Source organism: Hipposideros armiger, unplaced genomic scaffold (genome assembly GCF_001890085.2).
Source record: "Hipposideros armiger isolate ML-2016 unplaced genomic scaffold, ASM189008v1 scaffold_19, whole genome shotgun sequence".
In the NCBI taxonomy this organism is placed as follows: Eukaryota; Metazoa; Chordata; class Mammalia; order Chiroptera; family Hipposideridae; genus Hipposideros; species Hipposideros armiger.
This window is the reverse complement of record NW_017731369.1, coordinates 7,425,912-7,444,204: the sequence shown is the minus strand read 5'-3', so window position 1 is coordinate 7,444,204 and position 18,293 is coordinate 7,425,912. Positions and strand designations below refer to the sequence as shown.

The 18,293-nt window shown below is 43.1% G+C and overlaps 1 protein-coding gene and 1 long non-coding RNA gene across 2 annotated transcripts in view; one reads left to right on the top strand and one right to left on the bottom strand.

Annotated features, from left to right (window-relative positions):
* Window positions 1-360, bottom strand: part of LOC109378810 (uncharacterized) — a 55,365-nt gene extending 55,005 nt beyond the window's left edge. Inside the window, exon 1 of the long non-coding RNA XR_002123071.1 lies at window positions 282-360. This is a non-coding gene — a long non-coding RNA (uncharacterized LOC109378810). The remainder of the gene's footprint in view (window positions 1-281) is intronic.
* The window catches only part of ZCCHC14 (zinc finger CCHC-type containing 14), a 71,372-nt gene continuing 53,091 nt past the window's right edge, over window positions 13-18,293 (top strand). The window contains exon 1 of the mRNA XM_019635069.1: window positions 13-608. Coding sequence (XP_019490614.1) covers window positions 51-608 — 558 coding nt within the window. The 5' untranslated portion in view covers window positions 13-50. The remainder of the gene's footprint in view (window positions 609-18,293) is intronic.

Sequence of the window (18,293 nt, the reverse complement as noted above, 5' to 3'; positions counted from 1 at the left end):
CCCGGGCGGCGGCCCTCGGCCCCGGGCGGCGGCGCGGCGCGGGCGGCAGCATGGTGGAGAAGCGCTGCCCGCTGCAGAGGGACAGCGTGTACCGCTGGTTCTCGGAGCTGCCGTCGCCGCAGCGCGTGGAGTTCCTGTGCGGCCTGCTGGACCTGTGCATCCCCCTCGAGCTGCGCTTCCTCGGCTCGTGCCTCGAGGACCTGGCACGCAAGGACTACCACTCGCTGCGCGATTCAGAGATCAAGGCCAACAACCCGGCGGACCTGGGCAGCCTCACCAACCTGACGGACGAGGTGGTGCGCAGCAAGCTGCTCGTGTCGCTGGCGCTGCTGGGCTCCGAGCAGCGCGAGGCGGCGGGCGTGCTGTACCGCACGCTCACGCACATCGACTCCATCATCCACAACTACGGGCTGCAGCTCAACGAGGGCCGCACGGGCGATGAGTTCCTGCTGCTCTTCACCATGGCCTCCAACCACCCGGCCTTCAGCTTCCACCAGAAGCAGGTGCTGCGCCAGGAGCTCACGCAGATCCAGAGCAGCCTGAGCGGCGGCGGCAGCGGCGGCCACGGGGGCAAGAGTGTGCTGCCCACCTGCCCAGCTTGCCACAAGGTGCGTAGCCATGTAGGAGGTGGGTCTGGCGCCTCCACCCGCACCCCAAGCTTCCAACCCGCTCCCCCAAACCCCATCGACACCCAGTCCTCCACCCTGGACCTCAAAACCCCACTCGCCCCCCCAAGCTTTTACGTGGAGTCCCAAATCTCCACCCGCACATTAAGTCTTCACTTCAACCCCCCCCCACCCGAACCCCAAACTCCTTCCTTTACCCCAGCCTTCCACCTGGCAACCCCAATCTCTCACCCCAAGCTTCCACTCCGCACTTGAGTCTGTGTCCCAAGCCTCCACCCTGTACCCCAACCTCGCCTCACCCCAAGCTCCTGCCCCCACCTCAACTCGCCCATCCCTCGCCCTTGGGGACGGTCGCACCCGCCGCCTCGCGGGGGAGGGCCGCGCTTGTGGCGCCCCTACACGGATGAGTCGCCCCTACACGGTCAGAGGTCGCGGTCTTTTTATCTTATCAGGAAGCGCCGTAAGGTCTTTGTCCCCTTAATAGAGTTCTTGGGTGACAAATGACAGTTACACATTGTGTCGCCTTGATTTTGCCAAATCTGGTGTTTATTACCAGAAAAGGAAGCCGTTATGATGTGGCGATGAGAAGGCGCTAGAACCTTTGCAGATATTTGAGGGTGTTGTGGGGCGCCCCAGGCCGGGGTGTCTTTTTCCCCTGAGTGGGCGGGTGTCTCCGCTGGAGAGGTGGGGGGGGGTCGCGGCGTGTGCACGTGTGTGCGTTCATGTGTGCGCGCGCAAGTATACATGTATTCGTGTGCTTGTGAGTGTACGTACTGATGAATGCGTACGCATATATGTGAGTATATGTGCCTGTGTATTTTTGAATGCATATGCGTATCTGTGTTTATGTCGTACGTGTGTTTTAAGAGCCAGGCTATTGTAACAGACAAAAACAGGATTGGAGCCTTCAATGCATGTGGAACAGTTATTTCTCAAGGTCCGCCTTCCTTTGTGCAAACAAATCCCAGGCACAGTTGGAGCCGGTCTCCTAAGGAATGCTAGGTTAAGTTAAAGATCTCTGGTCTCCAAATTAAACAGGAAGGGCATCGTGGTCATCCACTTAGAAATGTGAACTTTTGTCTAAATGTTTCAAAACTATGTTAACAAAGTGTTTGGGACTCAAACTTATTTTTAACGGTCCCCTAGGACCCAATGCCAAAATAAATTGTGCTAGGAGAAAAAAGATTTTTCTCTGACCAAGTGTGTTGTATTTAGATTACACTCTGACTTTCTTTGGGAAGCAAGGGATTTGCAGTCAGGACCAGTAGTGCTGAAGATCTTTGACAGTGTCTAAGATCTTTTAAGTTAAAAGTTTGGTACCTCTGGTTTACTGGTGGTGGTTTTCAGCTGTCTTTCAACCCTGGATTGTGGCTTTTCTTCTTTAATGTCTTCCTCTAAGAAGTGGTTGTGGTCCCTGCATTGGTTTTAAACTATGTCCTATCTTTTTTGGTGACATAGACCTCCGAGACTGTGGTTTTCTTTTTAAGTGTGTGTCCCATTCCCACCCATGTTGTACACTGGGCAGCAAAATGTTATTCCAGTTACAACAAAGGGAAAGCAGGGAATGGGTTGTCTGTAGGGAGCTCAGTAAACTTTGGGATGCGAGCGGGATTTCAGTCCCCCAAAATCAGTTTAATGTGCTGTTAGTCTTCAGGTTAAATGTGACACACTGATAATGTCCATGGCTGCGACTCTAGTCGAGTTCAGCTCTTGAAAGGGGTTCTTTTGTGTGTGTGCAGATGCATCACTTTATAAAAGTAGAAGATGGTGATCATTGTTTTGGCGGGGCAGCAAGTTAAAAGCTGGAACAAAAATATCATTTACAAAGAGAGGCTTTCTGTCAAGCCAGAAATCCCTTTGACGAGATGAAGGGGCTAATCTCCCCAGAGCCCCAACTTGGGCACCAAAATGACCAGCTATGTGATCTTGGCCAGAGTCCTCCCTCCTCTTGGTGTTTCCCCGTTGGAGTAGAGGGCAGGTTACCTGCTTCATGGACTTGGCCTCATGGATTTGTTCAGAGCGTCACATGAGGTCACATATGAAGTGCCCAGCAGATGTGCAGCGAGGGCTTCCTTCTCCACTGTGTCCTCTCTGGCTTTTTAAAGAGGAATGCTAACTTGAGTGAGGCACATTGTTATGGAGTGGAATGTTTATGTCTCAGAGTGTTCGAGTTTTCTAAGTTGATATTGGTTGGAGCTGACAATTTTTGTTGTTGTTTGTCCTTGAGAAATTGGAGAATCCTGCCTGACCCTTGATAATGAGGTTATAATGAGTAACCTTGGGGCCACTGCCGCTACATTTCAAAACAACCATGGAATATCTATAGTTTTCCGTACACGCCCTGTGTCACTGTTAAACTAATTTCAGTCACATTCATTTACCTTTTTGTTCCTTTGCAGCTTTAAAATTAAGACCTGACATTGATAAACCTTTCTGTTACTTGGAGTAGGCAACTCAGATGAGATCTAGCATTTAAGCATTTTGCCACCTTAGCTTCTCCAAATCTAACGTTTAGTGTAATCCCGAGAAAGCAGCCCCACTAAAGCTGTGTTTGTTTCTTTTGTAAGCTGTTGTATTTTCTTTTAAATGCTGAGCCTAGAGATTTTGTTTTTATCTTGTAAAGACAAAGATGTTGACTACTTCATTCTGTATCCTATTTAAAATGATCCTTCTTTTAACTGTATTTTCTGATATAGGCATTATTTGCATTTGCTTCTCCAAACCCTTGTTGTGTTATTTTTAAGTTCTTATTGCTCTGAGGACTTGTAGAAGAAGTTTAAGAGTGTGAGGAATGTAAAACTGACATGTTTACTTTCAGAAAGGCAAGCTTTCATAGTGGTAAAGTTGGTGGTGGGTTGCAGCAGCTTTCCTCTGCTCAGTAGCTGACAAGTCCTGTAGGTGTGCTGTTCCTTAAGGCATGATGGGAAATAGTGATAATGGTTGGTTTGGGCTTAACTACCTCTTTCTTTTCGTTTTATTTAAATATAAAGCCATAGTTTGGGGGGAAAAGTTGATCCTTTTCAGTCTTCATGCAAGTGATAATGTGCTATGGTATGTGCTTTTTAAAATAACAGCTTCATTGAGGTTTAACCCACATATCGCAAAATTTGCCCCTTTAAAGTGTACAATTAATTGGTTTTCAGTATACTTAGAGAATTGTGCCCCCCCCCCCAACCTTGTGTTTTAGAATCCTCGTGGTAGGGATCAAAACGGAGCTACTTCATGAGGTTGAATTTTTTTTTCCCCCCTTAACAGGGTGCTGAAATTGAATTGAAAGTGCCCTGTGCAGGTGGTGGTCATCCTTTGGGTGTGTGTTCTGTGGTACAGTTCTGGAATATCCAAATGGAACCATCTACCATGAGTGCTCTAGGGAAAGCGCCATAGACAGTTCGGATATACACAAATTGGGTATATGTTTGTGTATACCGAAACCTGCTAATAACTTTTTGCTGAAGGCAAGTAATAGCTTGCTTTATTTCATTGCTTTTTGTAAACGGTTGCAAATCTTTGCAGTTCAGAGGTGAAACATTGGGTAGTTTGTCCTGTGGTTAGCATGTGAGGTATAATTGGCTTCTTTTGGTTTCTCCTTTAACCCTGAATTCTTTGTCTGTTGCAGCTGAAAGCAGCCTAGGTTCCACAAGGAGGGACTGTGTCTGGAGCAGCTGTTGTTACTGCTAAGGGTTAAAGGAATAACTGTCACCTAAAGGCAGAACTGTGGCTCCACCTTTAACACTTGCTCTTCTGGGCAGCTGAGAAGGCCCAGCCCATGAACCACAAAATCCATGAAGTCTCTAAGTCTAGCTGTCTTGGTTTACAGTACTTAGTTGTTTATCGCATTATAGAGAAAATATCCTAAACCATTGTTTGGAGGGCAGCTTTTATAGGTGGAAAAGTCTGTCCTCTTCTTATAGTGAAGTACATGCCAGAGGAATTGAGACATCCTGGGATGCGTTTTTAATTGCTTTATTGGTGGTGGTTTATTCATTGACGTGAAAACCTAGTCATATCTTCTGGAGCTGCAATAGTGCTGCTGTTCTGCTGTCCAGTGGCTTGGATTATGTGGCGCTTTAATTGCTGTCCATTGCCCTCACTTTACATGAAGACTGTTTACTTTCACAGGAACTAGCTCATATTTGCTTTAGTCAGCTCAACAACATTGGCGTTTTGGTGTGTATTGTGTTCTGGAGTATAGCTGTAGAAACTAGAAGGTTTATGTTACGTTAGGGTATAATGAGTAATGTGGCAGTATTTATTTTCTTAGGCTTCATTTTACCTCTTCTTTTCCTTAGTCTCGTAGCCTTCATTTACCTTCCTTTTGGATTGAGGACATTTTGGGTTAATCTATATATATTTTTTTCCAGCAGATTAACACGTGAGCTGCGACTTCAAAGGCACTGGTGCTGATGCATTTGTTTTGTTGTTGTTAAATTGGTAACTGCCCACCTCCTTAGAGACTGTTAGTAAATCAAAAGAAAATTTTTTATTATGTGTAGGAAAAAAAGTTTCCACTTAAGTTTTTTTGCCTTGGATGGATTAGATTTAGATTAGATCCTTTGGATGTTTCTGTCTTTTTGAGAAGTCCCCACTCAGGACACTAATTACCTTCCTGAGTTGAAGTAACAACTGTTGCCATAGGCTCACTAATTAGTTTACAGATTATTGAGGGGTTTCTGATTTTTGACCTTAGCCTTGACGTATACATTTTAGAAATTGGTTTTAACAAGGTAGTTTTTCTCCAGTCTCTGTTGATGTTTTCTATATGGAGAGACTTAACATGTTATAGAAGCATTTTGTATCAAAAGTGAAAAGCAGTAATCAAGCGCTAATAAAATCGGTTAAGTCCTAAGCAGTTTTTGTTGTTGTTCTGGGTTAAGAGGCCTGAAGTTATTTAGAGTGAAGAGAAGACAGAGGCAAGACAGAGTATCTTTCATATCATTGATAGTCTAACAGCTGTTTGTAATATGTGATTAGGGCATAATAAAGTATGACTGGACTTAAAATGAGTCCATAAAGGACTTAAAGAGAACTGTGACAGTGTCACTAAAGCAGAGAGGAGCACTTTGGGTGTTGTCACTAATAGGGCTGCCTGTCGGATGTTTGAGATTTTAGGTGGATGTTTTGCAGGTTCATAGAAAAATCACTAGCTCCTGCAACATCTTATCTGTACCCCTACCCATCCTTAGTTTCTCTTCTCCCGTTTCAGAGGCAGAGGTTTCCTTTCTGTCCAAGGCTTGTCCCTCTGTCTGTGTTTTGGTCACATCTCTCTGTTTTCTCAAAGACATTGTTAGGTGACTGAACTTTGCCATTTCCTGGCCTCCCACCTCCCCCACACCAATCTTTGACCTCCGCTATTTTTCCACTTGGTGCATAGATACTTTCATGGTGCTCTTATTTGTCTTTTAAACAATAAAACCCTTCCTTTAATGTTGTCCTCCTCTATTAATCACTCTTCTCTTTGTCCCTTCATTACCAGGTCCTCTCCCCAACCACCCAACAGAAAAACCTTGCTATCCCTACTTTCTAGGGATAGTCCATTTTTAACAGTTTGCTGTGTATCCTTCTGACATTTAGTGCATGTATAAACATATACTTATATTCTTTTAAAAGACTCTAATCTTCCATACATGCTGTTCTCTACCCCTCCCCCCCAGTGATAGCGTCTACAGCCAGGCTACCTGAAATTGATGGTGCTGCCTCCTTCTGGTCCTCACGTTCAGCACATCCCTAACCCTCCTGGACCTGGTTTTTGCCCCCGACACCTTCCACTAAAATAATTTTTATTAAAGGGAACTCAATCTCTTAAAAAAAAAATGAATAGACAATATAGTCAGAGGTAAAGAATCGAGAAAATACAAAAGGATATTTGATGAAAGTCACTCCCATCCCCCACACAATCAGAGAAAGACACAGGACATTTTAAGGTGTGGGCAACAGTCTATTCTTTACCTGGGTTTTGATACCTTTTATTCCACATTAAGAACATAAAATAAAACAAAAACCCCACAAGGTTTCTTAACCTTTCTCCAGCCATCCAGCTCGGTTCCCCTCTTTGTTGCTTGTAGAAACTTCCAGAGAGACTCTGTTTACAAATAGGTAACTGGTGTCTTACTCCCCACAAGGTCTGCCCTTTCTCTTGGCCATCTTTCCTGATGAGCATTCCCTATCAGTCCGCAGGGCTGCTTCAGTCCCATTCGATGGACATTTTGTCCCACCTTACAAACAAGTCAGTGTCACTGACATATTATGTATGTGTCATCTACACACAACAAACAGCATGCAGGGCCTTTCACACTCCCGTAGTGTGTCTGTAGACTAGAAGCCTGGAAGTGGGATTGGTGTAGGGTCCGATGGTCTGTGCTTCTGTAATTATTTTAGATACTCCCGAGCTCCGCCTTTTGGGATTCCCACAGCAAAGTGGGTGCCTGTTTGTACACCTCAGCTAGTGTGGGGAGTTGGTTGGCTGCCCACCCCTATTGCTGCCATTAGGTTAGAAGAGAAACACAGCTCTGGGTCATTTTATTTTTCAGTCCTCTTCTGAGTAAGGTTGAACATTTTTTCAAGTGAACCATTTTATTTATTCTTGGCAAGCTCTCCATACCCTTTGCCCATCTCTGTTGAGTTGTTGATCCTTGTTGTTTTTTAGGAGCTCTTTAAGTTTCAAGGAAATTCTCCTTTTGTCTTTAGGAGACGTTGCAAATATTTGTTTTTCAATTTTTTTTCCCCTTGCCTTTTGATTTTGGCTTGTAGTTTTTAAAAATTAAAATTAAAAAAATTTTTTTTCCAATTACTGTTGGCATCCAATATTATTTTATATTAGTTTCAGGTGTACAGCATAGTGGTTAGACATTTATATAACCCATGCAGTTTTTTTTTCTATAATGCCATATTTTCAGGCTTGTATAGCTTCTGGGTTTTGAGTCATTATTAGAAATGCATTATACATTACGCATTGTACGTATTATTACACATACGCATTATACATTATACAGACATTCCCTGTTGTTTCTTCTGGTATGGAACTTGTGTGGTTTCTCATTTTACATTTAGCAGACCCATCTGGAATTTATTTGGTGTAAGGTACAAAGCTAGTTTTATATTTTCCAGATGACAACCCCAGTTGTCCCACTGCCATTTGTTGAATAATCCATCTTTTCCCTCCCAGATTTGAAATGATGTCTTTTATTATTTGCTGCATTTCCTGTATGTATTGGGTTGTCGAAAAAGTCATGACATTTTTTCTATGTTTTTCGTTGCAAAAATGCGTCATGACTTTTTCAACAACCCAATATTTGGGTTTACTTCTAGACTATATTTAGTTTCATTGATGCTTTTATCTGGACGACTTCTTATTTATTAGTTTCATTGGATACTTTTCAGTTCTTATCTTTTTTTTTTTTTAATCTCTCATTTGTTCTGTGGGTTCCCCACACAGTGGAATCCCCAGGAGAGGGTGTTTTTTGTTTTCTTAAAAACATATGACTACTGAGGTGCCTCCCCCTGATGCTGGCTTACAGGAGTGTCGGCGTGGCCTGGGCAGCCCTCTGAGAGCCTCCTTTAGTTCTCTGGCATCACTGATTTTCCTTTTGATTCTGGGAGTACTAGTTTCCAGTTTCTCTTCTGCTTTCCTGCCCTTTTGAGGATGGTATTCCTCAGACTCCTTTCCTTTCGCATTTTACTTTCTAATTCATGACATTTTTAGCTTTGATTTTGCCACTCTCTGATGAACCCAAAATCTGTATGCCCAACTTGACCTGAGCTCCAGCTTGGAGGTCCAAGCAGCTCAATCTGCCCAAAAGCAAGTTTCTCTCTTCCCATCCTGGACCGCCCTTCCACCCTTGTCTCCCATCCCCTCAGCCAGAAGCCCCCGCCTTTCGTATCATCTCCCTGCCTTCTTATCCCTCCAACCAGCTTGTTTCCAAGTTCTAAACATCCTTATAGATTTGTTTCCCATCAACACAGCCACAGCCCAGGTCACTGTTCTCCATCTGTCTGTCCCTCTCTCTTCCTCTCCTTCAGCCTTTCCCCATCACACTTGGCATGATGGCCAAATATATGGCGCACTTCTGTGTCGGCAGACTTAGGTTTGGGGCGATTTGCCAGGGAGCCAGGGAATAGATTAAATTAGCCTGCAGGGGACAAGCACAGCCCTAGCCTCATGTAACTCCACTCCTCCCCGAGTCAAGAATGTGTGCTGGAATGCAAGTGAAGTGATGCTCTGCTTTTAGAGTTAAGCTGATGTCATTGTTTCAAGTCAACAAGAGGCAACTTTATAGTTGCTCTATTTTGTGTTTAATTCAATTATTCAGAAACTTTTTGGCACCTAAATTTTTTTTTCAGAAATCACGGTGACATGCCCAACTTCTGACCTTGACCCGAGTCTAGTCTGCTCTAACAACTACTCTCCCTGGCCCCACACTCAGCCTCTAACAACCGTTCCCATGGTGTCACTGGAATGGTCTTGGTAAGATGCCTATAGGATTCTTATTCCTTGGCATACAGTTCTTAGCATGGTATGCTACGGCTTTTGTGACCTTTCCATAGCCTGCCTGTACTCACTCTGTCTGTACTTGCAGTTCCTCCTGTCCTCTGCTTTTTCTCTTTCCCCGGAGCCTTTGCAGATGCCATTTTCTAAGGAGGAACACCTGGTACCTGGGGCAGCCCAGCTCCCACTTCTTGGCTCACACATACCAAGAGTTCTGTTGCCTCCTTCTGTCCTGGACCTTAGCATACTGTATTATGATAGGTTTCTTTAATTTTCCATCACCAGACTGATTTACTAGAGGCCAGAGATTGTCTTTCTCTTTTAATCCCAGAGCCCAGTGGCCCCTGCCACCCAATAGGGCTGTGTCCTGAGCTTCTGTGAACACCTAGTAGGAGGGAAGTATTGGGTGTTTATGAAAGGCCACCCTAGTGAAAACATAGTTTTTCCTTAGTGCTTTGCTTTCCTGTGGTCTTATTACTGATACTTGTTACCAACTCATACTCTTCCTTAATTGCCTTTATCTAATGGCTATTTCTCTTACGCATTACATAGCTGTAGATGCTAGTAAATTTTAACCTCTGTGTTCTTTCTTATTTTTCAAAAGTTGGCATACAAAAGCTTTCATTGGGAGACATTCTCTGACTATGATAGTTTGGCTTTCTATTACCTCATGACAAAACCCGAGTTTTATGGAAGCACGTGGAGAGCTGGGGAGGGGCGTTCGGTCCTCTGATGCTCTGGTAGGCTGTGTCCTATGGAGCTGCACATGTGGATTAGGATTAGTTCATCTCCTCCGAGTAATGCGTGTAGTTCTGAAAGGAATACTGTTTTGGTTATGTTCCTTCAGTGTTTACAAAATTGTAGATCATGGTAAACCTAGATATTTTAGTGTGCTATAGAATGGCAATAAATTGAATGACTGTTAATCATCCCAATTAAAGTTTAGTTTATATTTCTTTTACACTTTAAGCAGTGACATCAGCTTAATTCTAAGAAGGGAACATTATAGAGTTATTTCCTAATTATGTGAGACTTACATAAAAGCTTCACTAGATTTACTAGAAAGAGACATCCTCAGGTTTCTTATTGATTCACAATGAATCTAATTAAAACATGTATATGTGGGAACTATTTGTAGAAATAGTATAGTCTTGACTAGAAAAAAATGAAAAAAGGAAGAGAATTAATTTGTGGGGAAGAGAAACTATCCCCTTCTCCCATCTCTTTTGGGCATTTTAATAAGATGTAAAAGCCTGGGAATAATGCTAACATCCTAGCTATAATAAAGTTAATAAAACTGATGAGATACTTTGAGCATACTGAGTATTGAAGTTGTGTGGGAAGCGCTGTGCAGTGTGTGTACTCTACCCGGACAATGAAATTAATTAGACTACTACTGTTTGGAACTTATGCATTGCCAGTGGGAGGATGGATTCTTCTTCCCACTCCAGCTGCCTAATAGAGTGTTTCCTTGTATGGATACTGTTGCAAAGTGCGTATTTCTGAGAAAATTTATTTGTGTGGGATTTTTTTCTTTATTTTAAAGACTAGGTATGAGGCTTATGAATCAGTAAACTGTTAATATTTATATAGGGGAGGCTAATTTACCAGTTGTAATTTTTTTCTTTCAGAGTTACTAATAAAGAGACAAAGTTAAAAACAGGTAGTCAAAAGAGGGAATGATGCCAGCGATAACATTTCAAATATTTACTATGTGCAAGGCACTGTTCTCTGTACTTCCAATGTATTTATTTAATCCTCATAACAACTTCAGTGAGTTGGGTTCTATTTTTGTTCCCATTTTAGCAGTGAGAAAACAGACATAGAAAGGTTAAGTATAAGTAATTTGCCAAAGGTGACGTTTGTTAAGTGGCTATTTTTATTATGTGAAGCCAAAATTATGTTAATTTTTTTTTTCCTACATCATCACGAGTGAGAGGAAAAAACCTGAAGAATATGAAATGAGAAGAAAAAGGGAGGCCTGAATTCTGTGTAACTTGTAGAAGTAGGAAGCATGACGTCATTCACAGCTTTTGTTGGAACTGCCAGAGCCCAGCCTCCACTACTAGTCCAGCTGCTGACTTCTTGTTTGGAATCTACTGTCCTTATAATTCCCCTCCCCGCCACCCCCACCCCCAGTATTCATTTTTATTCATTCATTAACCTTCAGTTGATAATCTTCAGTTCTAAGCTTAATATATACACTTTTTTTTAAATTTGAAGGTAAAATTTAGATTTTGTGAAATGCACACATTTTAAGTGTTTTATTTGAGTTTTGATAAATGCAGAAACCTGTGTAACCAAACCCCTGTCAAGATACAGAACATTCCTATTACCCCGGAAATAGCCTCATGCCATTTTTTTGGTCAATTCCCACCTTCACCCCCAAACCCCCCTCCCACCCCTGCCTTTTTTCTTTTTTTTCTGTGCTAGTTTTTTCCCACCATTGATTAGTTTTGCCTATTCTAGAACTTCATTGAAGTGGAGTCCTAGAATTCCATCTTAGCTATTGGCTTGCCTTGTTGCATTATTTTTAGCGGTCTAGGGATTACAGTATATATTCTTAACTTTTCAGTCTGTCTTGATGGAATTAATACTGTGCGGCTTCACCTAAAATGTAAGAATCTTGCACTTGTATTGGAACCGTTTACCTTGTCTGTCCTTCATGTTGTGGTTCATGTGTGTCACTTGTACATATGCTATAAACCCCACAATACAATATCATTGTTTGCTTTAATATGAATGCATTTTTTAAAAATGCAAATATAGTCTATTGTGTTTACCCACATATTTACCGTTGCTGATGCTTTCCATTCCTTACCGAAGAACCAGTTTGTTACTATACACCTTCGGCCTGGAAAACTGTTCTTAAGTGCTTTTTAGAATGTGGGTCTGTCTGCTGGCAAGAAATTCTTTTAGTTTTCTTTTATCCAAAAATGTTTTTCTTTGCTTATATGGCTAAAGGGTCTTTTCACTGGATGTAGGAGTCTTTGTTGACAGTTTCTTTTCTTTTGGTGTTTAAAGAAGCTGAGATACTGTCTTCTGGCCATCATTCATTTTGCTGTTCTGCTGTTTTTCTCGGGCTGCTTTCAAGATTATCTCTGTGTTTTCATGTTGGAGCAGCTTGACTATGATGTGTCCCAAGTGTTGTTTTCTTGAATTTATCTTGTTTGGTGTTCTCTGAACTTAATGGATCTGTAAATTTATGTTTGCTATCAAATTTGGGGAAATTTCAGCCATAATTTTTCCTTTTTTTTTTTTTTCCGGTCTCAGTATCTCTTTCTGAGACTCCCAACTGCAGGGATGTTAAACCTTTTGATATTATATTGTTCCACAGGTCCCAGAAGCTTTGTTCATTTTTTTTTCAAACCTTTTTGTTTTTCAGGTTGGACACTTTCTGTTGACCTGTCTTGAAATGTACTGTCTTCTGTTAATTTCATACTGCTGTTAAGCTCATCCAGTGAATTTTTTAGTTCAGAAAAAGCATTTTTTTATTTTAGAATTTCAATTTTTAAAAAATTATATTAAGACTTTTTTTTGAAAGCAGTTTTAGGTTCACACAAACATTGAACATTAAAATCACCCAAAGTCCACAATTTACGTTAGGGCCCACTCTTGGTGTTGTATATTCCATGGGTTTGGACACATGTATGAGGACATATGTCCACCATCATGGCATCATACAGAGTATTTTCATTGTCTTTAAAATCCTCTGTGCGCTGCTTATTCATTCTGCCCTCACCCCTGGCAACCACTGATCTTTTTAGTGTCACTGTAGTGTTGTCTTTTCGGAATGTCATGTAGTTGGAATCATACGCATGAAACCTTTTACATTGGCGCCTTTCATTTAGCAGTATGCATTTAAGGTTTCTCCATGGCTTGTCATGGCCTGACAGCTCATTTCTTTTTGATGCTGAATAATATTCCATTGTCTGGACATGCAGTTTATTATCCGTTCACCTACTGAAGGACTTCTTGGTTGCTTCCTGAAGTTTCATTTTTAAATCGTTTCCCTCCTGAGATATCTTTCCGGTTTGTACGTCGTGAGCGCATTTTCCTTTGTGCTCTCGAGCCTCCTAACAGCGGCTCAGCACTGCGTCCTCTGATTGCAGCATATGACTGACTCATCTTGTGCTCCGTCTCCTTTTTCTCTTTGTACGGGTCATGTTTTTGTTTGTTTACATGTCTAGTAATTATGGATTGCTTCTTAACATTGTGAATGAGACACTGTGGAAACTCTGGATTTCGTTCTGTCCTCCTGAAGAGTATTGATGTTGTTTTGTGTGTTTAGCAGGCAGTAAATTTGGCTGGACTCAGACTCGGGAATTCTTTTCCCTGTGCTGGTCAGCACCTACAGTCTCTGTTCGGTTGTTTGGTCTTAGCATGGCTTCTTTCGGCCTGCCCCGTGCATGCCTAGTCCAGGGCTCACTAGGAGATGTGGATGGAGAGTGTGGTGCTCCCCTTTTGAGGCGCGGCCTTCCGGGGCATCCCCTTCACTGTCCAGCCGCTATGGTCTCCCAGAAGCCTGATCTCTGGTTTTTTCAGTTAGTGTTTTCAGTTAGTGAGACCGGGGTTCTGTCTGAACTTCAGCTGTTCTTTTTCTGATGGGGACTGGGCCTGCAGGACATGAAACTCACCTGGTGCAAACCGCTCTTTCTAAGGGTACACCTCCCTCTAGTTTCTGCCTGCTTTTGGTTGTGTTCAGTTTATTGTTTTTTATATTTTGTCCAGATTTTATGGGAATCTGCATGAAGATTGATCCGACCATTCAGCCATTGTTGAAAGTAGAACCACCTGCTTTTTATAATCCAAGTGTTATGGTGAATATGGGCCATGTGTTCTACGAATGAAGTGTCGCTGTGAAGGAGGGCTTTACACTATGACATTTTTCATTATAAAGAATAAGGCTCTGTGCAGAGGAGGAGAAATGAGCTGGCCTGGAGCCTTGGAATTAGAGGGTCGTTTGAAGAATGCAAGTGAGATGGGATTTAAATGTTCTGGCACTTAGTAGCTGCTAAATAGCTGAAGGGAGAATCTGATGTGTAGATGAACTTGGCAGGAGAAGTGTGAAAGGCAGGTTTGGGCTCTATTTTACTTGTAGTTGTGGAATTCATCGAGCAAATACCATTTAGCTGTTGGATGCAGGGTCTGGTGATGTCTGCTGGAGGAGGTAAACCTTCAATTTCTTGACCAGAAATGTTTTCTGTTCCTGTTGGTTGAGCCCTTCCTGGCCTGATCTTTCTATGCATGACCAGCCATAAAAGAGACTTGGTCTCTGATGCTCTGAGCAGCTTTGCCTTGTTCATAATGGGTGCCCAGTCAAGACTCACTCAATAGAAATAAAACCCAAGAGCCTGTTTTGCTGACACTTTCTGGACCTTTGGTGCTTCCCGCTCATTTCTAGCTTATTTCATTGCCTGGGCTTCCCCTCCTGGGAGCCTACATGAACTTATAGTGTGGCTAGTACCCAGCGAGGATCGTGAAGTAACCATTTTAATGTGCTAACTGCTCTGAATGGTTCATTTCAGGCAGTTGAATATTATATCGGAAACCAAAAGGGTCATTATAACACAGTTTACTTATGATTGGACATTGATCCAGTTTCTCAAAGAAAAACCCAATATTTAAACATACTTCTGGCCAAAATATGCACAATGACAATATTGTAAATAATGTGCACTTAATGTCAAAAGTCCTGGAGGTAAAAGTAACCTACACGAGTGCCGTACCTGCTGTCCTTTGGGATGGTGATGTCCATGGATGAAACGTCACCTGGACTTGCGTGTGGAGGAGTAACTGGGCCTCTGCACCTGAACTTCTTTTCACTGTTAACCACTTTTGATATTACACGGTCATATAATTTAAGTTTCTTTGAAGGGGGGAGGGATTGTCTTCCTGAATGTGTTGTTTTTATATTCAGTGTTGCCATCAGAGTGTAGGGTTGGGTTGTCTGTTCCCACGTGGCTGTGCCTTTTAAACTTCTGCTTTTAAATATGCTTCTTTATGTCCCCTTGCTGTCACTTGTGGCTCCTTACTGCTGACATCCTGCCTTTCTCCAGCAACCGTGATTCTTTTAGGCTTCCCCTCCCCCTCCCTTAAATTGTCTGCCTGTTATTTGCTCTGCTCTAGGAGAAGACCCCTAAGCCTGGTGGAATTGTGTTTAAGTAAAGCTCTGAATGAGAAGCGGGTAGGGTGACTGTTCATGAAAGCCTTTCTTGCTACCCCCACGCCTCAGTTGTGTCACTGACCTGGATAACAGTGGCGGTTTATTGAGCACCTGCTATGTGACAGGTTCCATAAGAGCCACTTTCCAGGGACTAGATACTTTAATCCTGTAACCACCCTAAGAAGTTGACCAAGTTGCTATTTTAACCCCCTTTCATGGGTTTGCATAGCTTAGGAAGTGTTATCTTTCATCAGTCCAGGGCTCTTGCTTCGAGTCCAGGCTGTTTTGCACTGTGGTTTCCAGAGCAGAGATTCCAGATACTTTCAGAGCAGTTTGTACCAGGGCATGCCCCCACCCCCACCCCAGGTTTTGTTTTAATTGGCCTGTTGTGGGGTGGAACCTGAATTTCCAAAGGCTTCTCAGGTTTGCACAGTTAGGGCTGGGCACTCCTGGTAGAAGCTGTGCGACTCTGCAGGCTACTTGGGGAAGACCTTTGCTTTACAGTCACATTGCTGGAGCCCATCTAGTTCAGTCCTGGCACCTTTTGCTGAGATTTTTGAGCAGTAATCTTTTTTCTCTTTTCTTTTTTTAATGAGTAGAGCTGTAGGGCAAGAAATATTAAAAGGAATGTTTTCATGTGGAAAACGGTTTTTGGTTAGCATTGGCTTTCAGTTGCCCTAAGTCAGCAAATAGCTTTCACTATTAAACTCTCTATTTTCTTGTTCTGGTTTTCAGAGACAAGTAATTACTATTTTAGTAAAATGCTTACAAATCACTCTTCTTTTTGATTTTATGTATTTTATTTCCATTGAGTTAGAAGTATTTAACAGATGTTATTCTTTCCTGTGCCGAGATGGGTTACTTGGAAAACAGATTGAACAATAAATGACTGCAGACACTTTGGAGTTCAGTTTTGCACTTGAGGGTACCTGCCCCAGCTGCCCTGCCCCGTTGGCACTCAGAAGCCTCAGCCAGGAAGGTCTCTGCCCAGCTCTTCGTCCCTCGGCCTCCACCCTTTTTCTGCTTGTGCCCGGAAGGCCCTTCCTGCAGGTCTTGGCTTGGCTGGCTCCTTCTCCAGTTAGGCCTCAGCTCTGCCATTGTTTCTGGACCACCAGGAATCATGCTCCTCCGCCTCCCTTTCTGTCTTTGAAATTGACTTTATTTGCTCTCCCACCTTGTGGATGCTGCTCAGCACCTCCGACAGCTCCACAGCACCCAGCCCAGGAGGGAGATGGCCGACAGTCATCAACAGGAGCCGTTTCCATTGTAGGAGTCGCTTCTATTGGACGTTTTTTGTTGTTGTTGTTGTTGTTCATACCTTTTAGGAAGGTTTTACATTTAGACTCAATGTCTTTAACTTATTATTATTTTTTTTTATATTCTAATAGTGACATTCCTTGCAAAAAATTGAAAAACCAAAAAAGAAAATTTAAATCGCTCAGAGATAATACTGTTAATATTATAATGGTGCATTTTCTTCTGGGTTTGTTTTTTTTTTGGTTTGTTTTTTTAAAGATTTTTATTGGGGAATTGGGGGATGGGAACAGTGCTGGGGAATTGGGGGAAGGGGAACAGACAAGTTGCTGTCCTTTTGTTCTTCACTCTAGTTGTGGAGGACGTTGCTTCACTGGCCCAAGTTGGCACCATCATTGCGCTCTTCCCGGGCGAGGCACATCAGTCGCCGGCTTCTGGATGGCCGCTCACTGCAGCTGCTGGCCGCTCTCGCTGGCTGCTGGCCACACACGGTAGCCCACGGCAATCCACCGCCACAGGAGCTGCAGCCTACGCCGTCGCCGGCAACTCACAGCAGCCCAGCTCCAGGTTGAGCTGTTGTTCAGCATCTTAGCTGTAGAGGACAGTGTCACTGGCCCTCACATGCAGGATCCGAACCGGGGCCTTCTGGCGTCCCAAGCCAGCTCTCAACTATTGCGCCACTCGGCCGGCCCTCGCCAGTGCATTTTTGTATGTGCACCACAGCAGGGCAGCGACAGTTGAGTCAGCACAGACCCTGCTCCAGGGGGATTCAGCCTCACAGAAGAGATTCTCTGCCAGGACCTCATGAGTGTGTGTCCCATCCAGGGGTTTTCGTGGAGCTTGTCTCCGTGAGGGCACTTTAGCCTATTTAATTGCCATCCCAAAGAGACAGGGAGCACCACAGTAATAATAGCAGCTAGCATGATATTGAATACTGACTGTTTTTCCAGCTCACTCACTACTTTAAATGCATTTTATTTAATTCTCTCAAAAAACTTACGAGGCAGGGACCATTATTCCCACTTTGCAGTGGAGGAAACAGCCTGAGCGAGATGAAGTCTTGGCCACAGTCACACAGCTGCAGGGGCTGCACTGCTCCTGGAACCAGAGCTGTTGCCACCACAACCAGGCTGTGCTCTCCTCCTTGGATTTCATCCACATCATCTCCTAAACCTCTGTAGCTATAGGACTGCTCCCTACAGGCCAGATGGCCATGGAGAAGTTCTTGATGAGAGTCAGTTGTCCTTATTGTTAAAGTAGAGGTAACGATTACTGCAAGGATTACATGGGTTCATGTGTATGTAAGCATATTGGATAAATGATAAGAACTGTACAAAGTGGTTATATAATAATAGTGTTTTTGATTATTTTATTCCCCATGGCCTCCTACAGAGTGTTCACATCTTGGGCATTCAGTGTGCATCTTGCTTTTTAAACTTCACTCATACCTTAATGATCTTTTCATGTCAAAATCTAGCATTCTCACTCTCCCTTTTGTGTACACCTGCCTATGTGTTATAGTATTCCAAGCTTAGGTGTATCATTTTGTTTCGCCAGTTCCATATTAGTGGCACTTCATTGTTTCCAGTCATTTGCTGGTACAGACATTGCTATACTGGAAACCTTGTATAGATGCCATTTTGAATGTTTTGGGGTACATCTGAAGGTAGATTTTGGAACTTTTAACTTCATGCATGAGGGGAAGGCATGCCATTGTCTTTTTTTTTTTAATTTTGTTGGGGAATTGGGGGAGGGAACAGCGTTG